Source organism: Acomys russatus, chromosome 17 (genome assembly GCF_903995435.1).
Source record: "Acomys russatus chromosome 17, mAcoRus1.1, whole genome shotgun sequence".
NCBI lineage: Eukaryota > Metazoa > Chordata > Mammalia > Rodentia > Muridae > Acomys > Acomys russatus.
The window spans coordinates 8595072-8619589 of record NC_067153.1 but is presented as its reverse complement, the minus strand read 5'-3'; the positions used below and the strand labels follow the sequence as shown (position 1 = coordinate 8619589).

General features: G+C 37.8%; 1 protein-coding gene across 3 annotated transcripts in view; it reads right to left on the bottom strand.

The window, feature by feature from the left end:
* Positions 1-24518, bottom strand: part of LOC127201155 (oxidation resistance protein 1) — a 65249-nt gene that overhangs the window by 4599 nt on the left and 36132 nt on the right. Inside the window, exons 9-12 of one of the 3 annotated variants that reach the window (XM_051159528.1) lie at positions 22910-23072; positions 2853-2933; positions 995-1120; positions 75-227 (exon numbers count right to left, since the gene is read on the bottom strand). In XM_051159528.1, coding sequence (XP_051015485.1) covers positions 75-227; positions 995-1120; positions 2853-2933; positions 22910-23072 — 523 coding nt within the window. Of the gene's footprint in view, positions 1-74; positions 228-994; positions 1121-2852; positions 2934-17655; positions 18009-22909; positions 23073-24518 lie in introns of those variants that run through there. The other 2 variants (XM_051159527.1, XM_051159529.1) reach the window with 2 other exon arrangements.

Genomic DNA, 24518 nt, shown 5'->3' with positions numbered 1-24518 from the left:
CACTAAGATATACTGATGAAATACATTTTATTAGGTAAATATGCTGAAAGGACAGAGGATCTAGCTTTTCATACCTGCCCATCACTGTCTTTAATCACCATCAGCACTGGAGTGTCTAAACCTGTCATTGTCCGATAAAGGGTCTTCAAACTCGTGCCGTGCTTCCCAGTGCCGTACACAAGAGTCCATGGATAGCCGATGGTTCTTGGTGGAAGATGCTTAGTAAGCTTAGGGAAACAAATGTACTATTTACTTGAGTGCAAGCATCAGCAGCTGCAACTTAATCACACATATACAATGCAGACTTAAAAAAAAAACATCAGAAACTGTCTCCTTACTGATTCTGCGATATTGCAACAATAATCACACACTCCTCAGTAACGTCGAATCAAATTCGCAACAGAGATAAGAAATAGGGCTTGCTTATCGCTTGTGCTATACCAAATTAACAAAAACAGTGGATCAACTTCTAGCCCAATTGTTCAAATGGACTAGTCATATTGAAAATCTTTTATAGCTACAGGACACTGAACAAATACATGATTGCTTCTACATGAAAAATTTCTTCACCTACCAAGAATATGCACAACAGTATCTGTAATTTCAAGAGCTTTGATACCAAAAGCATGAGATAGCACACACAGAACACGTAACTGGACACATAACAAACCGATGATTGCCAGGAGCAGTGAGGCACTCCCATCCGAGTGCCAGGGCTGAGGGCAGGGAGTCAGGGGTTTGAAGTGCAGCTTAGGGTCCACACTAAGACCCAGCTTTAGAGACCAGAACAAACAGCAAGCTTGGCCACCCCAGTGCCTCACCTAAGCTTCCCTTCTGTTAGAACTTCAGCACCTGCTATGGGAGACACTCTGCTCCACCCACTAACTCTTCATGAGGAGGAAGAGCAACAGCAGGAGCCCTGTGGCTGCAGTCACTGAGGGGGCTGTTTCCCTCTCAGTGCACATACTCAGACGCTGCAGGTGACATGGCATACCTTTTCAATCTGATCGGGCAGTAAGAGGTCACTGGGGTCACTTAGGTTTGGTCGGAAAGATTCAGGCTCCAGGTCTGCCTTTGCTGGAGCAGCCTGCTTTGAGTGTACGTCTTCCCTTGTAGTAATCTAAAGAATAAATAGCAGCAGTGTCAATATACACTTGGGAGAGGTTCTGCACATTTCAGCCTTTTGAGTTCACCGAAACTTTATTAAGCACAGGTGGGGAAAGATTTCACAGGGCAAAGGATGCTCCATTAAAGGACAGACAGTGTGCCCGATGCACAAGAGGTTAGAACAAGTCCACTTCATCCAGGATACGAGGAAGAACTGGCAACACGTGCTGTCTCTCCTGTGTCTGGGAGACAGGAAACCTGCATGCGCATCTCAGTCATTAAGGACAAGGGGAGCCAGACAGCTGTTCAACTAAGTGCTCTTTAAGATATGTGCTATTATTTTTTTTTTTTTACACAAAATACAAAGATTGTCAAAATTATTAATTCTTGCATGAAAATTTTAAAGAATAGTAGACTAAGTGAATAATTTCCTTTTCATTGGGATGTATTTGTTTGCTTCATTGACGCAATCATTTTGTAAAACTGCCTTCTATTTTTTAACTTATTAAAACTATTACTTTTCATCTACTGGGACCAAACAATAAATATTAAAATTAATTTGTTCACAATTAAAGGTTAGATGAATTGGTTGTGTTTATATGTAGAAATCAGCACAGTGGTATTCAGAAAATGACAAAAATGGTAATTAAAAAACTTACTTTATATTCTATCATTAGAGCTTACATTTTTGGTTAGTTTTAGGATCTAAAACACAGTAATCCTAACAAATAAAAACCATAATTATTGTTGATGAAACATTTCAACTGAAAACCCCACAGAATTCTGTTGGAGCAGATAACTAAAATGCAGCAAAGCTCCGAGCCAGGTGCCACTCAGGAGTGGAATCCTGGTCCTGCAGCACATCTCTTGCCAAGGCCGGACAGTTTGTATTTTCAGCCAATACATGTTCTAGAATTGTATTGTTTCTGATGAGAAGCTAAGTATGACAACTTTCACATCATTGTATTACCTTTATTTCAATGATGTGAAAAGTTAAAACAGAACAAAACACAAATCCAAGGCAGCATTGGGAAAATTAAAAGAGAACTAGTCAGTCTAGAAAAGCAATGAAAGCATAAAGCATACTTTTATAAAAAGGAAACACAAACTGAAAAAAATGAGTTTTCAATTTTATTACCTTGTTTTTTTTTAAATAACACAGATTATTTTAGAACATTTTAAATAATGTACCTAGCTCAAGCGCCTTCCCTATATTATCCCAAAGCATTTCTAAACCAACCAAGAATGCCTCAAGAACAAACCAATTTGTCCATTAAGATTTTTATCCATAGGTTATACAGTTGATACAGCCTTGAAGAGAAAATACCTAAGCCTTACTTTCCATTAAGATTTTTTATAATTTTCCTACTGTCTAGTTTCTTTCAAACTTTAGTCAATATAGGTCCATTCACAAAACCCAATATTCTCCCAACGTCAAAATTTAATGAAAACTCATAGTTCAAAGAAATACATAATGCTGAGAATAGTTCTCACGTGGCTGAATTGTTGTGAAAACTTTCTAGTGAAAGATGATAGCAAAGAGGAAAAGAAAGAAAGAGAGAAAATGGAGTCCTACAGCTCTCCAAGGCGAAACCATTTTTGAAGACAAAAAGGAATTTCCTGGTGGCTTATTTTAGTGCTTCATTCAAGACAAATCCCTTTAATATGAGATTTGTCTTGAGAAAGGACACTAAAAACAGGGAGCATTTCATCTCCAAAGGAGTTTAAGCTACAGAAGGGGGCACCTGGAGGCGTCTGCAGAGTGTGCGCAGTTCTTCAGTGTTTAGAGCGTCGATCCTGCGGTGGTACTCAGCCACTGACACTACCTGAGTATGGAAACAGGAAGACAATAATTCCACTGACAGTTGAGAATATGTATATAAAAAGAAAAGACAGGCGAGAAAGAGAAGGCAAAGGGAGAGATTTAAATGGGAGAAGAGAAGCATTTTTTTCCCCAGTCCACACCAGAAATCAAAGAAATTTAAATGGAAACTACAGTTAAAATATACATGACTGTTTTACCAGTGCATCCAACTAGTAGAAAATATGTTTACTTTAAGGACAATTTAATGCAGACTGGACTTAAAGCAGATTTCTTAAAGCAGAAACGTACAAGATGCTGTACTGACACAGGCGGAATTTAACCAAAACCTACAAAGAGAGTGGTAACCAACCATGACTGCATCCAAACACAGCATACTAAGGGCCATGGTCCTAGAATTTCTTCTCGGCCCCTGTGACAAGTACACCCGTCTGTGTCACAGGGGGAAAAGGGCAAGCAATAGGATAAAATTTATTTATGGAAAAATGAAGCAGAAAAAAAAAATCTATCAAAATAGGTAAGCTTTCAGAAGTGTGTCTAATTTACAAATTCTTAAATTTGATACAAAAATTTGGACACAGTAAAATGGATGCTTAATACAAAAAAACAAACCAGAAGCCCGATGTGTAATAAAGGTATTTCAGGCAGCATTTGCTGGCTACTTTCTGAGATTTCCCTTCTGCCAGCTCTGAACACACAGCATATGAATGTTTGACTGCTCTCGCCACTGCACCATGCTGACAGCAGAGGCCCACAATGCCCCTGCTTGCACTATTCTGTATTAGGAACTGCAGTGTTTACTGTTTACTGTATACACAATGTCTTCTGGTTTTAAGAAACATAGTGGCTTAATTATGGAAAACATAGTTGTAATACGCCCCTACCACCATTTCCCAGCACAAGAGGATCAATTTAATATATCTCCGAATTTTACTGTTACAAAATTTTATTTCAAAAACTGCTGTGTAAGCAGCTGATGAGTTGAGCACACTCAATAAATTTTTGCTTAGAATTAGGACAGAATTTTCAAAAACTTCTGAAAGATACCTAAACATATTTTGGTCACTTTGTTCTAAATACTTATGTAGTGTCTCAGAAGTGACAATTATGCAATCATTAACTGAAAAATGTTATATTGTGACATTTTATGTTCTAAATTAATAAATGTTCAGCCAAGATTTAAGCCCTTAAACAAAAACAAGCACATCTATCTCATTAGTATGCAGATTTCTTTTGGTTTTTATAAGTCACCAAAGGATTGTTTAAAAATAAATTTATGATTTGTGGTTGATACATGTCTGATTTATAAACCCATTTTTTTATAGCAGGTCATATAGAAATTTCTGGGGCAGGAACTAGTTTGAACAGCCTCCCAGTCTGTGCACAAGCCTCTCCCTCCCCACCCCATGTGTGGTGTGTGCAAGTGTGCTCACATGGAGAAGCCAGACACTGATACTGTCCTCATCTCATCTGAGAGGGTCTGCCTGAGCCTGGAGCCTATGGCTTCAGCTGACTAGCTGGCCTGGACAGCCCTGGGACGGCTGCCTCCCTCCCACTGCATCCCCTCAGCTTTGTCTTGCTGAAGGACTGCGTCTTCTCTCAGGTCTTCTGGCTTCGCTTCACTTCTCTGGGCTCGGTCTATAGTGGTTATTCATGACAAAAACTTTACTTCCCACATTCTGGATTCCTCTGGGAAGTTCTTAATCTTTTAAAACTGCTTAGGCTGCTCTTCCTGCTTTGTGCTGAATTTGAAAACCCTTTATTACAGGTAAAAACTATTACAGAAAACACACACAAAAACCTCACAAGTTTCCTCAGGTTCGACACAACAATTACAGACCTTCCAGACCACAACATAATTACAAGTTCCCACAATATAGTAGAGCTAACACAGACACACGGTGATTCTTCTGAGCTGTAATGCTTCTTGTGATTGACCTCAACAGGTTACACTAAAGGCCGCACCTGCAAAACCCAGCCAAGCTAACTCACACATGATAGGCTCTCGTTTAGTTATTTACAATGTATTGATGACCAGTAAACCCAGAACAGGTCCAGGTTCAGTGGCTGCTGATGGCTGTGCAGCCATGCGGCTAGAAACGGAAAAGGAAGCCGCGATCATGGGGATCATCCCCAGCAGCTGCTGCTGTCCTGGGCTTGGCTCAGAATCCTGGGCCTGGCTCTGGTAGGTGGTTCCTCCCACAGAGAAGTTTACCTTCCGGCCCTGACAGGGTTTCACTACAGTAGGCTTTAATGAGAACACAAAGCAAACAGTTCGGAGTAAAGCAAACGGGATGTGTTTACAGAAGCCTGAGGCCTGCCTAGCAGTGTCTAGTGAGAGCTCCATCTCTTACCACTTACCTAAGGATTAAATTAGAGCTAGAATAGCCTCTTATCTGTGGCTTTCCTTTGAGGTTTAAGGTGACTATTTTGAATATCTGGGATGACTCTCCTGAAATTTAAATTTCAGTTTCAGACTGACAACAATAAAGATCTACCAATTAAAAAACACTGAGGTACTTAAGTTATTTTTTATTTTTGAGACAGGGTAGGTATCATTATGTGGTCCTGGCTGTCCTGGAAATAATTGAACTGACCTCAAACTCACAGAGATCTATCTGCATCTGCCTCTGGAGTTCTGGGATTAAATCTGTGTGCTATCATGCCAGAATAATACAATTTTTGATAAGGATGAAAGAAAACTTAAGATATGAAAAATGAGCAGTCCTGGTCTTGCTTTACTTTTCCATATTCTAAATTCATTTGGGGCAGAGGAGTCTACGTACTACCCTGTGACGAAATGTGCTGTTAGAGTTAATCATGAGTTTCCTCAAAAAGAATTTTCACAGGCGGGCATGGTGGTGCATTCCTTTAACCCCAGCACTAGGGATGCAGAGGCAAGTGGATCTCTATGAGTTCGAGGCTAGCGTGGTCTACAAAGGGAGGACAGTCAAGGCTACACAGAGAAACGCTGTGTCAAAAAACCAAGTAAATAAATAAAATAAATAAATGAATAAATAAATAATCTTGACACCGCGACACAGATGTACTGTGTTCCTTCATTCCCACTAGTTAGCACTATTCGTATAGCTACTTCTAAGTTATTACTCCTTTGTGTATAAATTAAACACACTTCCTGAGGGGGAGTGAAATAATGCTTATAAAACGATTGGTTTTATAAACATTCTTAAAAACCTGTTTTGTCAACATTGCTGAAATAGGAGTCATTAATATAATGAAAGACTGTCTAATGTGATGAAGATCCGGTTTCTTTAATGTCAGAAGCCTATCTTTCTCATTCATATATTTTATTACATTAAAGTGTGTATTTGAGAGAGATAGAGAGAGACAGAGAGAAGGGGGACATGTGTCTGACTTGGGTCTGACAATTTGCAGATGTCAGCTCTCACCTTCTACCATGTGAGCACCCAGTGACTCAACTCAGGTCAATAGGCTTGGCAGCAAGTGACATTTTTATCTGCTGGGTCATCTGTCTGGACCACTCTTATTAAAAAAAAAAAAATATATATATATATATATATTTTTTTTTAATATATATTGTGTGTTACTATATACATATATATATAGTATGTACATATGTACGTATGTATGTATGTATGTATGTATGGTTTGTGACATGATGGCACACAGATTTAATTCTAGAATTCCAGAGGCAGCGGCAGTCAGATCTCTGAGTTTGAGGTCAACTTTATTTATATAATTACTTCTAGGCCAGCCAGGTCCACATAATGACCCCATCTCAAAAATAAAAAATAAATTTTAAAAATCCAGTATTTTTTAATTGGCAAGACAAATTATAAATTTAGTTTTTAAAATATATATTCCTTCCTTCCCAGGTCTTATAAATTCATTGGGTCTTAATTTATTCTATTTTAATTTTTTTAAAGAGAAAGTCTAATGTAGATTTGGCTACCCTCAAACTTGATATGTAGCTGAAGATTCCCAAGAACCCTCATCTTTCTGCATCCATTTTCAAGCGCTGGGGTTATCACGGCATCACTTGGCTGGGACTACAGAGGGAACGCTTGGCTTCATGCTCCTTTAAATGCTAATATATACTTATACTATGGAGAAGAGAAGACAAAAAAAAAAAAAAAAAAAAAGCTGTCATAAATAAAGCCTGTAAATTGACAAAGAAAAAAACTGAGTATAGAAATGCATTTCTTTTAAAATATGGATAACAATGAGATAAAATTTCCAATATAGACTATTAAATTAAGGCTTTCATGAATGTTAATGTTTTGGTAACTCATGATCTATACACAGAAGTATCCACAAGACTAAGCCTAAAAGGAACAACCTGCTCCGTTTTATACTGTGTGTCACACTGTTGATGGTGAAATATAGACTAGTAAGGAAAACACGAACTTCTGCTTAACCCCATGCTCACTCCAGCTAATGTCATGTCTTCAGTTGTGGTTTGGATACAACACTGAGGTCAATCGAAAGAAGCATCATGACTTCCCTACACCACAGAATTAAACAGCACCTGCAGTCTCTGGAGTCTTAGAAGAAATTATTTTTGTAAGCATTCATTTCCATAGTTATCAATGTAGATGCAGAATAAAATTTATAAAACTCTATTCTAGAGGGACAAAGAGCAACAAGAGTAGTAAGTTTGGGAGTTGCTCTCAATCCCAATCTCATGAACAGACCATGTTCATCTTCCTGAAAGCGCTAAGCAGACAGCACCAAAGGACTTCTACAGGCTTACCGCTAGACTTGCAGATCAGAAGGCCTGTCTCTGGAGGCCTCTCTTGTTGACACATGGTGACTAACCAAGAACCACAGTCCACAGTCAGTCAGTGGACAGAGAAGAGACTCCAGAGTGAATGCTCAGTTCTAAATGTGATGTCTTATCACACCTCTCCCCCATACGGCACAGGGATCCCAGGGAAGATGAGGAAGAAAGATTATAAGAGCCAGAGGTGCTGGATGACTTCAAAGAAACCATATCTTCTGGACATAACAGGGTTGATACACAAATAGCTCGCAGTGATCGTTACAGTGTGCACAAGGGCTGCCTAAGTTAAAGCCGGCAAAGTCCGGGCACATGGTGGGACAGTTTAGCCGAGGAGCTGTTGCAATACCTTAACTGGAAGAGGGAGAGCCAGCTTTCTCCAATGGCGTGAGCCTTGCTGGTCTATCATATTCCAGGGCAGACCCCATTCCCCAAAGGTAATTGGAAAACACAAACTGAACTTGATAGGGAGAAAACAGAAACAAATTAAAACCAACAAAGAAGAAAACTCCAAGTTGGGTAGTCTACAGAGTGAGTTCCAGGATACCCAGAGCTTCATAATAGTGAGACTCCGTCTCAAAACAACAACAAAAACCCAAACAAACAATGGCCCAATAAATAAATAAATAAATAAATAAATAAATAAGACTTCCTAATCATATTTACAGATTACTTAGATTCTCCTAAGAAAGCAGAAACTACTCAAAGCCTTTGAATTACAAAATATGAACGCTGTAGTGGCTTTTAGGAATTTTAAATATAAAAAATGAGTCTCATAGAAGGGATAATCCTGTTTCTTCCAATCAGGAGAGAAATAACACCACTCACACAATATGCTGTCCTTGTTGTTTGTGTTTTCAGAACGAGACGACGGTTCTCAGGAAGTAAAAATACAGTTTCTAAGGCTCTTTTGGATTTCTTTGTTCTTTGGTAAATGAATGTGAATTTATTGAGGAGTTAATGGGATTTTGTTAAGTTTTTAAAACACTTAAAGAAGTAAAGGGGTTAATATTAAACAACTTGATTTCAAAGGCTCTATTATATGTATGTATCGTGTGCACACATGATTTGTGAGTATGCTATATACATGCTGCTGCACATATGTTGTGATCAAAAGGAAACTGCTGTATCAGCTCTTCCACTGTGTGAGCTCCAGGCACAGAGCTCAGATCGTCAGGGTTGGTGGTAAGAGCCTTAACCTGCTAACCCATCTTGCTGGCTCCCAGCTCAGTTCTTTTATTAAATACGGAATGATTTTAAATTACTGATTTTTTTCACCGATAAAGTTCGTTTAATCACTATTATTTCTGACATCAACTAACATTTTTAATGAATCTACTTATGCCATTTTCATTTTTAAAAAGTGGTAACTATCAAGGCCAAGGTGGTTTATTCCAAGGGCTGAGGTCAAAACAGGAGAGCTGTTCCACTGATACCCTCAAATGCAGAAACCCTCAAACTAGGACTGTATGGTCCCATACATATAGCATAGTCTGTTAAGAAGACAAACTCTGAGAGAGACAAAATGCTTAATTTAGGACCTCAAAATCCTCACATATTAAGATAAACCAAATATTGGCCATGATATACAATAACTTAGTATTCACAAACACTAAACCAACTCTAGATGCTAAAATTATCAGACAGAACTTGTATGCGATTTGTTTTTTTAACTCTAAATTAAGCGGACAGAGATGACTAAGCATATCTATAATATAACCAAATAGGAGTTTTATACAATAAATGTAACTTTGACACAATCAGTTATGCCAAAAAAGCAGATGCCCACAGTAGCTTAGTAAACCAGGAAACATTCCTGCAGCCACACACAACACGTTACTAAGAACAGGAGGCTGAGAGGCTGAAGAGCTTAGTGCAGGAACTAGACTAATAAGATATTTTTAACTTCAATTAAGTCCCAGCTAAAAGGAAAACACTTGAAAGGGTGATGCTAAGACATTTCCAAAATTGATTAAAGATGAATCTATAGATTTAAGAAGCATTCTATTACCTAAACAAGAAATACACACACAATACACCTAGTAAAACTTCATAATATTAAAAAGATAGGGTTTTGTTTTTGTTTCATTATTAAATAACCACTGAGAAAACTCACAAATCTCAAAAAAGGGGCAAACTTTCCAGGAGCAGATACAAACCCTCTGGAGTGACAGCCTCTTCAATCAGGTCCTAAAGACCATAAGTTATGTAGGCAAGCGTGAGCCCAGAATAAATTATCAAACAAAAGATAACAACATGGCAGAAAACAAATGGCCAATCTATGATGCTTTATCAAAGCAAAACTATTTTGCAAGATGAGGGGGGAAAAAAGAAAAAAGAAAGAAAACCCAAAACCAATCAAACAAAACCTAACTGTGCTGTGGCTATCCATGAGCAACTGGGTCAATGTGTATGCCCGAACTCTCAGGTACTCAAGTATATGCACTCCGATATACTATAGACCATCCGTGACGTTCTTCAGTATCCAACTCAATGACAATGCTAGATAATAGCTAGTTGTTGCAGTATATTGTTTCAAAATAATAAGAAAGAAGTCTGTGCATGTCCAGCAGTTTTTTTTATTTTTATTTTTAGTGTATTTAATTTTTAGAAACACACAAGCTAGAGTGTTAACCATCAACAAGTCTTCGGAGAAGAAACTCACAGAGCAAATGCCAACAAGAAGGAAAGTGACTCAGAGAGTGACCTAAGGTACAAGCAACAGAAAATAAAAAAAACATCTGTAATGTGTCTGTATCTGAGCGTTGTCTCAATAAGACAGTACCAGTGTGATTTGTGAGACAAGAAGAGTGAATACAGACTTCAATAGCTCGTAACTGGGAGCGGGGGTGGGGTGGAGTGGGGATGGTGGAAAAGAGAGGTACCAGGGTTTCTTTTTATTGCTTAGAAAGAGAAACCAAGATATTAACAAGACTTTTAAAGAACAAGAGTCTTGGAATTCTATAAAAAGCCCAACAACAACAACAACAGAACCTTAATACCAAACAGCAGATTCCTATCAGGCTGGGAGGGGGATAAAGCCAACAGGGGATGCAGCACAGGGTGCCCTTAAAAAAGTAGGTCAATTAAACTTTGAGTTAGAACAAGTAATTTTGCATACTGAAAAGTACAGACATATGAAGGGAGTTCCCTTACCTTAAACTATACCTTAAAGATATTTTGCAAATATTAGGATAAGCACTAGAAAAAAATTAAAATGAATATAATTGAAATGCTAACAAGTGAAAACATAAGCTGTTTAATTAAAACCAGAGAAGGTGGAAAAGAGTGGGAGATCAGTTCCCAAAAGACATAAACTACCGAAAGTCATACAAGAAGGGACAGATATGATTAGGCCTATCGCTTAATTAAATGGATTCAAGGGTTAACTTCCAAAACAGGAAGCACCAGGCCCAGATGGATTTACTGATAAGTAAATGCCAAATGTGGAAGGAAGAAATGAAACTAATTCTCCAGTCTCTTGTAGAAAATAGAAGCAGAGGAAATACTTACTAACTCATTCTGTGAGGCCAGCATTACCCTAATAAAAAAACAAATAAAGACATTACAAGAAAAGAAAACTACAAAACATTATCTCTCATGAAAATACATGCACACATATTTAACAAAATGTTAGCCAGTGGCATCAAATAATGCATGAAAATAAATACATGATGATCAAGTGAAATTTCTTATAGGTATACAAGGCTGGTTCAATACCTGAAAAGCAAATGATATAACCCAGAAGCTAATGAAAAATATTGTGATTATAATTATCAATAGGTAGAGAAAATCCAGTATCGCTTATGATGAAAACAGTCAGCAGTCTAGAAGCACAGAGGATGCCAATTTAATGAAGAACATATAAAAAGATTAATCCTATAGTTATTATCACAAACAGCAGGGGGAAACAAGATTCTTTTGTATTAAGACCTGAAGCAAGGCAAGGAGATTCCCCTCATTACTCCTGTTTTTCCTTAAAAAAAAAAAAAAAAAAAAAAAAATTTAAAAAGCGCCATGATTTGTAAATAAAGAAAATCTAAATATCAACTGAAACACAGCTGGGATTGAGTAAGTGTCTGCAGTGTTTCCAGCATATCAGGGTAATATACAAAAATCAACTACTTTCATTAACATTATTTTAGTTACAAATTAAGACATATTTTAGGCATAGACCTGACAAGGTGCACAGAAGCTCTGCATGAAGCGAAGAGTGACGCTCTGATGAAGACAACAAAGGTTAAGTAAATGGAGGCGTTCTGTGTGCATGGGCAGGAAGATTCGCTCAGGGTCACCCACGCACCCACCACTCCCATGTCATCTGCTGTTGCAACACAACTCCAACTCTAATTCCACCATGTTCATCTGCAGCTTAAAAGTACGCTAAGGTGGATCTGAGAGGTTTCTAAGGAAAGACCCAGAACAGCCTAGAAAACAGTGACAAACACCTTGGGCACCAACACGGCTATTCTTTACAATTTACATTAAGCTGCAGCAAGCAAGAGAATGAGGCTGCAGCCAGGAGACAAATCAGTGGAACAGAAGAGAAATATCCCCATACAAATATGGCAACTGATTCTGGCAACAGAGGAAGGTCAGGGACAGAAAGAAGATGGTCACTATCCCAGAGATCAGGATGGGAGAATGAGGAAAAAAACAAACAAACAAACAAAAAAAAAAAAAAAACTATCTTTTTTTTTTTTTTAACAGAAAAATTAAAAATGGGTCATAGACCCAAGTGGAAAATGCAAAAACTACATTCTTTAAATAAAGATTCCAAATTCTTTGGAAAACTCAAGGTAACTAAGGGTTTGAAGAGCTATTTTTAAATGAAATACCAAAAGAATAATCATGAATGAGAAATCTGAGATGCTATATATGATTAAAAATGAACACTTCTATGACATCAAGCCACAAATGATATCCTTTTTTCAATATATAATTGAAAAAGAACCATTATCAAAAATAAATGAAAATAAATCAACTTGACAGTAAGATATCATTATGTGCTTGTTAGAATGAACCAACCCCAAATAACTGACAGGATTTGCGCTTACTGCTAGATCAACACCAAATGCTATAGCCGCTCTGGAACTCTCATGAAACTAAATATACTCTTAGCGTGTCATCTACCACTTGGGCTACCTAGGATTTATCTACTTGTTTATACAGAATCTGAATCTCAGTTCCTTTTTTGATAAATGCTCATAATCCAAAGCACAACAAAACAGGCAACGAATAGCCATGCAATGGAGTATTACATAGTCTTTTTTTTTTTTTTTTTTTGAGTATTACATAGTCTTAAGTGCATATTCCCAGGAATGCCATCTGTATTATTCCCACTATATGACTCTAAAAAATAAAAACTTACAGAAACCATTAGAGAGATTACTGGGTGCCAGCAGTTTAGAGAGGAGGTGGGGAATGAGCATCTATTGCCCAGCAGTGTTTAGTGCAGTTAAAGTGTACTGTGGTCCTGTAACTACTCATTTGTCGGTACCCATAAAATACACAATATAAAAATGAGTTCTCATGATACTTGAGGGCTTTGAGTTATCATATCTCAATACTAGCTGATAACTCTTAGCAAACACACCCCACTAATGACAGGCAGATAGTAGGGGAAACTGTACAGAAGATACTTTAAAAAAAAAGTATGAGAACAATGCTTCCTTTTAAAATTTTGTGTAAACCTAAGTCACTGCCTGCAAGACAGGCTAGGGCAATGGCAGCAAAAGCTTGACTTAAGACCCACTCCGTGAGAGGAAACCCATATCCAACACTGCCTGGGTGACCAAGAACCCAAGACTAGATAGCCCGGGGACACAGTATAAAACCAAATAGTACTGTGCCTAATGACATTCTACTGTACTCATCATCAGTGCTTTTCTTGCTCAACCATCATCAGAGTTTCCTCCTGCAGCAGATGAGAACAAATGCAGAGACCCACAGCCAGTCATGGGAGTCTTCATCAAATCCCTCCCCTCACGGCTCAGGAAATCTCACAGAAGAGGAGGCAGAGGGAGTGCCCTCTGCCTATATATTATGGCTTCCAATTTATATTGGATTCCTGACCATGCAAATGATTGAGTTTGCCTCCGTTTCTTGTGCCTTCTTTTGGGGTCTTTTGTTTCTTTCTTGTTCTCTCCAATTCTGATGTACAAGTTTACGTTATCTTACTGTGTCATGTTTTTATTATACATTATAATAGTACCATAAAAACTGAATAAAAGTAAACTTTGTTCACTAAAACAAAAAAATGGGTGAAATGATAAAATATTCAGGGTGGTGGCTATCAATTTGGGGAAGATAACATAAGACAGAAGAAACCCACATACACAGATGTAATGTAAAGTGATGTTATAATTTTAATTTTGGGTAGCAGAATCAGATTTCCATTTTATTCTTATGCCCTATAATTTATATAGCTAAGATAATCCTTTTCAACTACTAAGTCAAATACAAATACAAAAGTCTAGTGCCAATATGTGTAAGTACTGCCAATGAAGCCATGACTGTCCACAGAGCAGAAGATGGGTTTCTGGTAGTGTGGCACCCACTAAAAGGTCATTAGTACAGCACTCATCACGCTACAGGAAGGCAGCACAAGGCAGAAAGAATAAAGTCTTTGGGACAGAGCTCTGATTTTCACTCACCTTCTATAGCTCTATGACCTTGAGCAAGCTCATGAAAATAATATTCAGACATAGAGCATTTCACAAGGAATAAACATTATGTGTAGCCCACATACAGTAAAATAGATACAGCAGTTAAATGTTAAAAAAAAGGAAAAATAACACGAGAACAAACCACCTTTCCTTCGTTATACTCTGAAGATTGAGGCAGGTAAGGCAGAGGCTTTGCCCACATAGACCAGAGCCTTACTCCAGATTTCAGCACTGTAATAGGATGTCCATGGACTCATGAACAAAAGACAAGATGACATAGTGTTTGGTGGGGCTGGAAAAGTTAAGGATAGTTGATGGCCGCTATTTAGAGTAACACTTAACGTAGACCCAGCTGCAGTCATTGTCTCCATCACTATTACAGTCATCTCAGGCTGTGATGGCCAACTTTCACTATGAAAATGCTGCTTCCTGGGAGTGGGAGCTAACCCTTGGACACCCCAGTAATTCAGCAGCAGCAGCAGCAGCAACAGAATGTGCTTCCCCACACAAGTACCAAGCAACAAACAAACCCTGTCTTTTTCACATGAGGACAACCTAAAACAATTAAAAATGGGGAAAAACTGAATTATTAATAGAGATAATAAGAAAACACTGATATCTAGTGACTTTACTGCTGCTGATGAACTGGATGAAGTGTAAGTTTTTATCAAAAACTTCCAGGCAAATTACAACTTACAGACACCAAAAGGTAAGAATTGGAACAAGTGTCTATAAAATCCATGAATATCTACAAGCACATGAATGACTGGAGATTCAAGTTGAAGATGTCATGAATTTTAAAAACAGCCTTAAAGCTACACACATGAAAAGAAAAAACCAGAAGCTAAGCATAATTGAGGACTCTCATGAAAGCTAAGGGTTCATTTCATTGTAGAAATTTTGTATGCGGCATCTTTATCTATTCTTATTCATGATTTTAAAAATACTTATTTACTGTGTGTGTGTGTGTGTGTGTGTGTGTGTGTGTGTGTGCGCGCGCGCACGCACGTGTGTGCCCAGGGTACATGTGTGGAGTCAGAAAACAACTTCCTCTTCTTCCACAACATGGGTCCTGGGAACTGAACTCAGGTCCTTAGGTTTGGCAGCAAGTGTTTTTACCCATTGAGCCATCTTGCCAGTCCTGTTAATATCTTTGAGTTAAATTATCTCATTCATAAAATGAAACCATCTCTTACTAAAGTATGGGGGTAACTATAGGAACAGACTTGCACTACCTATACCAGCGTTTAGAATACTGTCCGTGCTGAGAAGCAGATGACCACAGTGTCACCAGCACTGTAACAGTTGGAGGTCTGTAACTATGGATCATCTGTGTAAGACATGAAACGAAACGTGCTAAGAAGCAGTGGCACACAGAGAGGAACCATCAGTGTTCCTGCATTCCCAAACGCTGCTCATCCTCTCAAGGGAAACAGGTTTTGCTTTCAGTTTCAACACAGAAGAAGAGCCTTGGTAAGGAAAGCCCAACTCAGGCACTCTCGGCCATCTCTCGGCCATCTGCTACAAACCTACTTTACACAAGGCCTGCCCCTGGCCTATGTTCCCAGAAAGACCCACCTCAGGTAGGAACACCGGGAACAGTGGCGAATGAAACCTGGCTGGCTTCAAGCTCAACCTAGGCCACCACATTTTACCTTAGTCTAGGGAACATTCCATGCCTGCTTCATCTCACTACTACACTTTGAAAGTTATGAAGAAAATGAAATAAAATATTGCATGTTTGTCTATACCATATACATACGAGGGGCTAATGACCAGTCAGAAACATAATTGTTTAGGAAAAATCACCTGTGAAAAATCACAAAAGAGCCTCTTATAAGAATGACAGGAGCCTTTAATCCCAGCACTCAGGGAGGCAGAGGCAATCTCTGTGAATTCGAGGCCAGCCTGGTCTACAGAGTGAGTCCAGAACAGCCAAGGCTACACAGAGAAACCCTGTCTCAAAAAACAAAAACAAAAAACAACCCCCACCAAAGGATGACATGTCTTAGCAAGTGTAGTAGGTGCAGGATGTGCAGTACTATGCTGACCTATAAAATTCAAAACATTTAAGATTTGCCTACATGGTAATTAAAATATTTTAAAAATTAATGATAAATATTTATTTAAATTATAAATAAGGACTATAAATACCTTTATTGTTCTTGGTCAAAAACTAAAAAGGCTGAGCTAAGTAGTTAATCTGATAAATCTTGTTACAAATTTTAAAATTAGTATTTTTGGCCAGGTGTGGTGGCGCACGCCTTTAATCCCAGCACTCAGGAGGCAGAGGCAGGTGGATCACTGTGAGTTCGAGGCCAGCCTGGTCTATAAAGTGAATCCAGGACAGCCAAGACTACACAGAGAAACCCTGTCTTGAAAAACAAAACAACAAAACAACAACCAAAGAAAAAAAAAACAAAATTAGTATTTTCAGGTGCATAAACCACTCAGTGCTGATGTGATAGAAAACTGAAAACCAAAAATTATGATTAAATAACATTAACTAAAAGGATTTTGTTATTATTGAGATGTTTAGCATTTAGGAGAGTACAGTGACTTTGAGACATTGTCTGAAGAAACTCCTGATTTTTTTTTTTTTTTTTTTTTTTTGGTGTGTGTGTGTGTGTATCTTATTTAACTCATCCTTAATTATAGCAAAATAAATCACATTCATTAAGGAAATAGTCCTAAATTACCACAGAAAAAAATCTAGCAATATATTTTATAAAACAATGTTTAATGATATTAAAAAACATCTAGATTCCTTAAAATGTGATTTAGTTTCCTCTACATAACTATCTCTAAAGGCCTGTTAAGCAGCACTGCTCAGAAACTTTCCGAACAGCTTTAAAAACCATCTCAGAAGACAGAATAATAGCATTTTCTCAGACCTCCTAAATTAAATTATAACAGAATCTAGTTTGTGATCTATTAAATATAATTTAGTTTTTACTCTCTTCTCTTCCTCCAACCAAGGAAAAAAATTCTGCATCCTTTCCTACAAGATTACATTTAGATGAAAACATTAAGGCAGTAATAAAAATTTGCTTTCTTGCTTTTGGAGTAGATGAAAAAAAAAAACATGTTTGTACAAGGCAAAATTCTAGTGACATATTCATTCCCATTTAAAACATATTTAGAATTCTAAAATATACCTTAAACTTTTCTGCAATCATATGAATTTTTAGTCCCTAAGTATTCTGTTTATATATTCAAATACTACATAGCTTTGCATAATGGCATTGATACAAGACTGGCAGATATAGAAACTGCAGTAATTGATCAAGATTTACCAGAGTGTATTTATGATTAACTGGCTGATGCCTTCTTCCTTTTTTCCCATACCAGAGACGGGACATTTCCTTTCCAGGTCACATTAAGCTTCAGCAAATCACGGAAGAAACTGTTTTCAAAAGCATTCTTCCTCTGTCAAAGATAGATTTCCAGCACCAGAGCCCAGCTACACTGACAAAACAGTTTGCTAGCGACAAAAATTTGATTGACAAGACAGAGAGCTAATCACTAAGTAGTATCCATTGAACAGATAGTCCTGAGTGGAGACTGTAAAGCTGGGGAGGGAAGAGAGTGTTTCCCATGCTTAAGTTTGGTTGCACTGCACTCAAATGTGCAAAGAAAGAGCTCAAAAGTTTAAAGAGGCAGAGCACATATTTCCATGGCACTTACAGAGACACTAAAAGTGCCATGGTACAATATTTCCAGAATTCCTCCCAAATCACATCTGTGACTGCAAAGAATAAAATGTTCTTTTTTATTTCTGTTGCTCATAAAGCTCCACAAATCTGTTCTACTTCTTTTCTGTTAGACATTTACTCTTTAAAGCTAATTATTCTATAAAATTTAATCTTTTTAGAAAATATTGATCGATAGTAAAAAGTTCATTTAAAAATGTTTTCTAGCATATTATTTACTGAGAGATACTTATATTTACTGTGTCTACATTAGTAGTATATGGAATATAACTAGAAGCTTATTTTTAAAACTTTAAGTAAAAACTACAACTACATTTAATTCAGAGGTAAACTAAAATCATCTAGACCTCAGTTTTATCTATGCTATAATTATAATGTGCAAATATTTCTTCCATTTTAAGGCAAACTTATTCTACTATTAACTTACTGTGTACAGTAGTACACAAGGCCTCCTCCTCAATACACACTACGTTTCAAGAACACACAGCACTGTGCCCCCACAGAATTCGGCACACTCTGCACTTAGGACACTCCTCCTGGACACCTGCTGTGCCACTCCCTGTTACTCTCAAACACTTTCCTTAAATATAAACCACACTGTGGCCATAGTCCATCCTCTCACCACAAGCTCCCCGTAAGAAAACCATCAACAGTACTATAAAAAACTCACATAAGTACTAGAAATACAAAACCTTCCTTAATTTCTTTTTTTGTTTGTTCGGATTTTGTTGTTGTTGTTGTTTTGTTTTTGTTTTTCCCGAGACAGGGTTTCGCTGTGTAGCCTTGGCTGTCCTGGACTTAACTCTGTAGACCAGGCTGGCCTCGAACTCACAGCGATCCGCCTGCATCTGCCACCTGAGTGCTGGGATTAAAGGTGTGCGCCACCATGCCCGGCTACAAAATGTTTCTGAAACGCAAAAATAGTGTTTCAAAATGAAGTGTTATATGAAAAACAAAAGGCCCGAGGCACAGCACCGTCTATTCAATAGCTATACCTGAGAGATGTGATCTCCCTGTGTTGACTGCAGACATAAGATTCCCTTAATTTTTTTGCATAGTTTCAACTGAGTGAGCATTTCATGACTAGGCTGAGAAGAGACTAAGAAACATTTTTGCTTATACTTTAATATATCAACTCGACTTTAATTCAGGATTACATAGTTCTTTAATAATCAATACTACGATGTGTTGAGGAAAATAAAGGTAAGATCCGTTATGGCCCAACTGTTGAGCAGACACCATGTTAAGGAAGCAGCTACAGTCCTTCGCCCAGTGCATACTGGGAGCTTCAGCAGTGGTACACTGGTGTTCTCTGGGAAATCTAATGAGTGAGTATGGCATAAACTCCTCTAGTGACAGCTGTTCAAACAGAACTGAGTCCATACACTAGGGAAAAAGTCCAGTAATGGTGCACTCAAGCTTAATGGCGTAGAAGACTAACATTAGTTAAATATTTACACTACATAATCAAACTGGATACCACTGGAAGTTATAATCAAAATCACCATACCAATAACTTGAAAAGTGAAGCCATAGTAGACACTAAAATGTTTGAACAGTCCTTTGGGGTTAATGTCATAAGCAGACAACATATCACACTTACACTTAAATGGACGGCCTGAGCTTTGAGTAACATCAAACGCAGAAAAGAGAATCAGGGTCTAAGAAACTATACAACACCAATTTATCAACGCTCGGGCAAGCGACAGAGGTAGAGAATCTCCCACTAACAAAAATCATTTTAAAACTGAAGGTCCAGCTAGGGCGATGGCACAGTTGGCCAAGCTGTTTGCAGCCCGACGACCTGGCTCCCAGGACCGGGAGGAGAGAACCAGCTCCTCTAACTGTTCCTGTGATGTCAGCACACAGAATGGATGCGCTTCTCAAATCCTTCTTCTTACCACAGTGGTTACTCCGGCCTATCCTCAGGGTAGCTTACTGTTGAAATGTGGCTCCCTTTCCCCCTTCCTCACGGGCGAGAGCTTCTGCTGGTCAGCTTGCCTACAGCTCACTCCTAAGTTTCTAACACTGCACTTTCCTCCCAGTTCTAATTCTCAAATTCCCGCCTTTTCTATTTACAGTCACAGGACTTAACCTCTCTGTGTTCTGCAGGTGAAGCTCTTTTGAATACGTTTTTAAACTTTTCCTATTGAAACTGCGCCGCTTAGCAATTTGGGCTGCCACGATTTATAATGTTCTAACAAATCTTAGAATAACGATGAAGGTAACACAGGATCTAGGAGGAACCTATAATGGTAGACAGCGGAGCTAAGGAAAATCATCCTGGGAAATTATTAAAAGGAAAGATCAGTCAGTCTCTCCACATTATTGTCATATATCCAAAATTTGGCCTTTTTTTTTTTGTTTTTTGTTATTCATGTTCCCCGGAAGAAAGAATAAAGACAAAGAGATGAAATGCAGTAACAAAGGACTTCCTGACAGAATTGTCCTAAGAACGGAAAGCATTTGCTCTTTCAGGTCATACGTGTTCTATTGCTGATGTCAAAGCAATAGACTAGTGTAAGACGCAAAATGAGAACACCAGAGGGCAGTAGATTACACTTCCTAGCTTATAAACTCATATTCATAATGCATACAATTTACAGCTTGAAACATTAACCACGCACACCAACTGTCCACTCTAAAAAGGGACACAACTGGCTTTTTAGTCTTAAAGCCCCCTTTCCCTAGCCACGTCACGCATACTCAAGAGCTCTATAGGCACAGAGACTTGCATCAGACCACACGGTGCTGTTTCGAGAAGGTGTAGCAAACAGCACTGCTTACAAACCAGACTTTTCCTATCACTTTTTATTTTGCTTTGGGTAAATTTTCCTGGGAAAAATGAGGAGGTACGTAGATTTTGTAAATTGTAATTCACAATGTTTTCCCCAGAAAGAGAAGCCATTCTTTTGAGTTAAAACAGTTATTAGTGGAGACAGGTAGATACCGCAGGTTAAAGTGTTCATCAGGTTAAAAACTAAATAAATAAAGATCCTAAGTCTGGGAGCTTGGCGCCCCAGACACCATGTAAGGGCCAGGTAGAAGTGGAGGCTGCTTATATTGTTAGCTTCAAATACTGAGATGGGGAGGCGCAGAGCAAGCTGGCTATGGAAACAAGCAGCTCCTGTGAGCTCTGGGCTGGACTGAGAGGGGCTGCCTTAGAGTAAGGTAGAAGAGCAATCAAGGCAGGTGCACCTCAACCTCAGATTCTGCACGTGCACACTCACACATATACTCTAGTCCACACATGTGCAAACATACATACACATCATGCACACAACACATGCACCCACGTGAGAAGAAGAAAAGATAAAAAGTCAGTGGTTTCGTATTTCCAGACTTAAGTGATCCAACTATAATTTGGGAAACGTTCACAATTCTCTTTCGTGACTGAAAAGCCTGCCAGCCACCGTCTTACTGCCCTGTTTGGAAACTTCATCATGACTTAGTTGTCCTCAACCCCATCACTTGCAGGCCGTCATTTGCTAACTTATTTCCTCGGGTTGTAATCTACCTTCAACTGTTGCATCTTAAAACTTGTACACATTTTGGAAACCTAGACAAATTCACCTTCTAAAACTCAGAGCCCAGCTTGAATGGCCACCATCCACAGAGAGGACAACGCATGTGCCCAGCACTTCCCTTCCTGCCCATAACTACTCCCCAATTTCCAGGAACATGAAAACCCCAAAAAGCTATGCAATTCAGCCATTTTTACTCTTTTGACATCAGGCTCTTGTAGTCCATACATTATCTATGAGACTCATCCATATGGTTACTGATATTATTAGATATTTCTTTTTTATTGTTTTATTACTTAAAATTTTATAAATATCTGCAAATTTATCCTTCTGTTATGCTGATAGTAACTCAAGTCATTCCTAACTTAGAGCTATTAAAAATAAAGCTGGAATTAAGATTAATAATTTTATTTAACTATTAAAATAAATGTGCAATATGTTATTTCTTTCCCTTCGTTATACTGATGACGAAGTTATATGTAACAAACACAATGATGTTAGACATTTAAAACCAGGAACACAGCTTTAACAGAAGACATGCCATGTATACCTTAATCATTGTACATGCTAAGTACATGCACAGTAAATTCATACACACAAATAACCACAAACTTTAACCACATGGATAATAAAATTTGACTCCATTTATTATCACATTTTAGCATCTGCTCTATGTTTTCTAATAACATCAAGAAGAGATTAAGACAAAAATACCAAATAATAAAAATGTTGCTGCACTATCAGTATCTAAAGACAAAGCATATAAAATGGCATAATCTTAGAAATTCTTATCTACTGGGGATTTGAAAAAAGTTTATCAATATTAACTTGGACACATTTAAGCATATAAAATTTTTTTGCTTGGTAAAATTAGTACCAACTTATTGCCCTAACATTAATATCATCAAGCTGAAGTCCAGATAAAGCTTGTTAGGTGTGAGACTTGGGAATGACAGCTAATTTTTCTAAATGTGCTAAATGAGTGTTCCTTCATTCAGGAGAGAAAAAATCCAGTTAAGTCAAGTTGGGAAATTTTACGACAATAATGGCAAATGTTATTTTCATCCTTGCCATATTATTTTCCTTTAATATGCTAAAATATATAAAAACCACTTTAATGTTAATGATCCAATACTTTAATGTAAAAGCCTCAGATTCATTTAATAAATACTTTTGTGCATGAACTACAAACTAGGTCACCATAAAACTCTTTTTGTGAAGTGACTGCTTAGCTTAGGGAGTGTCATAAGGGTATCCATTCATACAAAGAAGAAAGAAGCGGACAAAACTGCGGGCAGTCCTGCTGTCCTTACCTCCCACTCCCTGGCTGCCGCGTCACCAGTAGGATCTTCACTTGTTTCGGGCTCTTCCATCTTTTTGACTACTATAAACCCAGGCTCTCGGGTATATTCACCAGTATCTTCTGCATATATCTCTGGACTCCACTGAATGAAGAAGGCATACAAGTGGTCTGTCCTGTTAGAACAAATGACTTATTAGTAGGCCTGGTATTATTTATTATTAGCTAAAGGTAAAACTCTCTTTGGGAAATGTCTCAATAGAAATTAAAGACTTTCAAAATATATTAGAGTCCGTCATCAGGAAGACATTACCTTTAAAAACTGGCTTGGCTGTGATTTGTCAAGTGCTTAAAAAAAAGCTGCACTAAGAATATCCTTGGAAGACTTTTCACAACAGAAACTGCAGTGTCATGCTTTCCTCTGTAAAGACACTACTAGGAGGAAAGAAATCAACGTGCAGCATTTGAATTGATAGCAACAATGCACAGTGAATTCTCACTTCAGAGGTTGATGATCTTTTAAAAATATGCTTCCCTTTCTGGCATTTTGCTAACTGTAGTAACCCTTACTGATTGCTACACTCTGCAATCAACGTATTTAAAATGCAAACATACATTTCAAATACCTATGTATGTATTGGCTTTAATTACCATGGATTATTGAATCACAAAACTCCCAGCTTAAATGTAATGAACAATAGCAACGGTCCAAGAATTATGCATCCACAGCATGACATAAATACTATGTGATACTTGACAGAGTAAAAGAGTAAGTTTTACCTTCTGGTAGTTAATCACTATCAACAATTCTCTTAAGCCTTCTGTCTATGATAAAGTTCAAAATTCTAGCAACGTTAACATTAATGAAAGCCAAGTATATTTATTTATATTTGCATTGACATTCTAAAGATGGTGGTGGTGGTGGTGGGACAGTCCTGGTTTAATCAAGGGGACCTGACAGCCTTTACAGTTAAAGTTGGAATGCTGAAGTCTGGAACCAATAACAACAGGAAGAGCAAAATTCCATGTAAAAATTAAGAAATAACAAAAATGAGGAAAATTAAATTTTTGTTAGGTTTGACTCATTATATTTTTATTATAATCACTTTAATATCAGTGGCTTAATCAACTGGCTCTCATTCTTTCAAGTAGTGAATTATGTAAATCAAACTATTTTAATTGTTAAAATCCCATTTTACAGAAGAAATGTACATTGTATATAGGGGTGTAGAGGAAGAAGGAGAAGTTTGCCATTAGATCCTTAAAGTAACAATATTCAAAACAGGCTACACAGGATTCCCAAGGCACACTATTCCTTTGACATCTGTTACTCTTGACTCGTCCTCTCTGGACTGGAAGGCCAGGGAACACTACAGATAACCTATCTTCTGCTTCCACTGGTGTCTTTTTTTCCCCAATGAAAGAGCGAGAATTCCCTAATACATTCAGGTTTTTATGAGGACATTTTTGAAGTATAAATACTCTCAGGCTGCTGCAGGCTAGTGATGATGCTAGGAATTAATTCTACATAAAAAATCTTTCTATATATCCAGTTGCTTCTAATTCACTGAGAAACAGAGAACTGAAGGAGTGCTCAATGGGTAGTTCACTGCTAATCACTA